This window comes from Amphimedon queenslandica, unplaced genomic scaffold (assembly GCF_000090795.2).
Source record: "Amphimedon queenslandica unplaced genomic scaffold, v1.1 AMPQUscaffold_11417, whole genome shotgun sequence".
NCBI lineage: Eukaryota > Metazoa > Porifera > Demospongiae > Haplosclerida > Niphatidae > Amphimedon > Amphimedon queenslandica.
Genome location: NW_003548341.1, coordinates 1 through 2,439, shown reverse-complemented (window position 1 = coordinate 2,439; position 2,439 = coordinate 1). Strand labels below are relative to the sequence as shown.

Here is a 2,439-nt window from a genome sequence, read left to right as displayed (position 1 = left end):
TATTAGGGAATTATGCAGTTAATTGTTTGTCCTTTATAGGGGACGTAGACTCAAAGACTCAGAAAAGTACATTATAAAAATTTATGCAGTGAAAATTAATCGTTTGATCCTCATCAAAATTATATAGTTCATATGCTAATAGGTACATACATGAACATGTGCAATGTATAGCGGTAAAGCAGTCACAACAAAAACCATTGAAAATTAAGTAAAATCGAATAAATAAATAATTATTTGTATTGCTTCTGTCTGTTTGTTTGATAGGGTACAGAAGTGTGCAGTGGCAAGAGGTCAGTATATAAACATAAAACAGGTTATCAAATTATTGGTAATATTTACTACACATGAGGATGCATGATATATCCAGCAAATAATGCAATCTATACATATTAGAAGATATTTAGAAGAACATGCTATGTGTACATGCATAAATATATCACTAGATCCATGCATTTTAAGTTCTATATATTAATTTAAAATTTTTGAATATTATTTCATATAAAACTCACCTAGTGACCCATCAATGACATAAGGAACAATGCCATCATTCCATTTCCTCGATTTTAAAGTGACAACTGCGGGTTGAGGGTCACCAGGTCTACCAGAATCAATGGCAGTCAGTGTCTCCATGAGGCTCTCCTGCTCATAAGTTAGCATAATGTCACCTTCCAGTAAATCTGGCTGAACAACTAGTATTAATGAAGCATAAAAAGGACTGAAAAGTATGTTTTTTAATGCTTACTTTTAGCTCCATCAGAGCAGGCTAGGGTAGCTAAAAGCAGGACCACAAGAGTTGCTTCTGGTGCCATTTTTCTCACTTTGATCATATTTTGATTTGGCGAACTTTGGCGCAAAACTTATACTCGAGAACTCGAACGCCCACTCATAAAGGTGTAGCTTTAAAATAAAATGGCGCCGATTCAATTTCATTTTTGATTTTTAGAAGCCAAAACAATAAAACATGGTGAAATAATACAATCATTTAATAAAGAGAACATATACTGCCATTACAATACAAGATAAAGAGACGAGCCAATGAAGTCTTGTTCCAATTACTGATGCTTTATAAAGGGCACCCCAAAATCCTTTCTTCTCTGAAAACAAAAGATCTTTTAAACGAGGGACAGATCTGAGATAAGCACAAGTGCATATCACTAGTAATCCAAACACGATAAGACCATCGAACGAATAAACGTTAGTCATCTTTCTCTTTCTAAGAAGCCATTTTGTTTTATGGGCGTGGTCTACAAACTGACTCCGCCTATTTAGCACTTTCTAATTTTTAACCCCCTAATTATTAAAATGGCGGCCTCGGACAAAAGAAAAGATTTTATGGCTGAAGTAAAGAATGGAAAAAACTTTATTTTAAAATACAATCAATTTTTTTAGGACTACGAGCCAGTTAATATTGACAAGTGGGACGGGAATGCTGTCAAAAACAGTATAGATGACAACATTAAAAATGTATAATTAAGAATCGAAATAATTCAAATCGCCTAAAAATTATCTTATTTTTTTAGTTATTAAAGAAGGAATATAATTACACCGAAGACTTCACCTTAGTTGATCAGCGACTGATTCTGTGTACTGTTGCTTGCCTTCTCTCCCTCTTTGCAGTAGTGTATGACTATTTCTATCCATTTCCATCGTCGAAATATGTACTAGCTAGCTGCTCAATTTCATATCCTTTCATATTCTAAATTTTATTGTATTAGTTTTAGGATTTTTGATCGATAAGTAATTTTGTCAATTTTCTGGAAAGGTGTTTTATTAATTTTGTAGCCTGTTTTGAAATATTTAATTGTATTATAGCAAAAATTAACTAACCTTTACCATATAAAAATTTTACAGATTTACTTACCTACTGGAAGCGTCCCACTTTTTGCTAGATAATAAGGTTTTTTTCTTAACCAATTAAAATACTTATTTTGTAGTTTCTGGCCTATTGACATTGTTCAGTTCATACAGGGAAAAGAATATATTCATGACTGGAGTGCAGAGAGGAATAGCAGGATTGGTAAGAAAAGAGAGACAGTGATTGAGTCCTTTCTTTCTCTTCTCTCTCTCTCCCTCTCTCTCTCTCTCTCTCTCTCTCCCTTTCCCTCTCCTTCTCCCTCTCTCTCTCCCTCTCTCTCTCTCCCTCTCCCTCTCCCTCTCCTTCTCCCTCTCTCTCTCCCTCTCTCTCTCCCTCTCTCTCTCTCCTCTTTCTCTCATCTCTCTCTCTCCCTCTTCTTTGTAGGGTCCAAATGATTACATATATGTCTCTTCCTCACTGCCCAAGTACAATCACATGTACACGCTCCAGTTTAAATTTATTGACGGGAAAAATAATAGAGAGACCACCAAAAGCATTGAAAGGTAAGAGGAATAATCATTTCTAATGCTATTTAACTACCGACGCGAAAAATGAAGTAAAATCTGTGTAGAATAACTGACAAA

The 2,439-nt window shown here is 34.6% G+C and overlaps 2 protein-coding genes across 2 annotated transcripts in view; one reads left to right on the top strand and one right to left on the bottom strand.

The window, feature by feature from the left end:
* LOC100640853 (uncharacterized) overlaps positions 1-848 on the bottom strand; it is a 3,872-nt gene extending 3,024 nt beyond the window's left edge. Inside the window, 2 exon segments of the mRNA XM_020005444.1 lie at positions 510-689; positions 743-848. Coding sequence (XP_019861003.1) covers positions 510-689; positions 743-809 — 247 coding nt within the window. The 5' untranslated portion in view covers positions 810-848.
* Positions 849-1,280: 432 nt separating this feature from the next.
* Positions 1,281-2,380, top strand: LOC100640725 (probable signal peptidase complex subunit 2). The gene is made up of 5 exons (XM_003390949.3): positions 1,281-1,341; positions 1,390-1,464; positions 1,521-1,681; positions 1,924-2,017; positions 2,240-2,380. The coding sequence occupies exons 1-5, from the start codon at positions 1,303-1,305 to the stop codon at positions 2,360-2,362; spliced, it is 492 nt and encodes a 163-aa protein (XP_003390997.2). The 5' UTR covers positions 1,281-1,302; the 3' UTR covers positions 2,363-2,380.
* The last annotated feature ends 59 nt before the right edge of the window (positions 2,381-2,439 follow it).

Excerpts from the sequence above, each read along its gene's own strand:
- LOC100640725 (XM_003390949.3), top strand. The coding sequence starts at position 1,303 with ATGGCGGCCTCGGACAAAAGAAAAGATTTTATGGCTGAA. Across the intron at positions 1,465-1,520 it reads TAGATGACAACATTAAAAAT|TTATTAAAGAAGGAATATAA; the intron begins GTATAATTAAGA and ends TTATTTTTTTAG. Across the intron at positions 1,682-1,923 it reads CTAGCTAGCTGCTCAATTTC|TTATTTTGTAGTTTCTGGCC; the intron begins ATATCCTTTCAT and ends CAATTAAAATAC.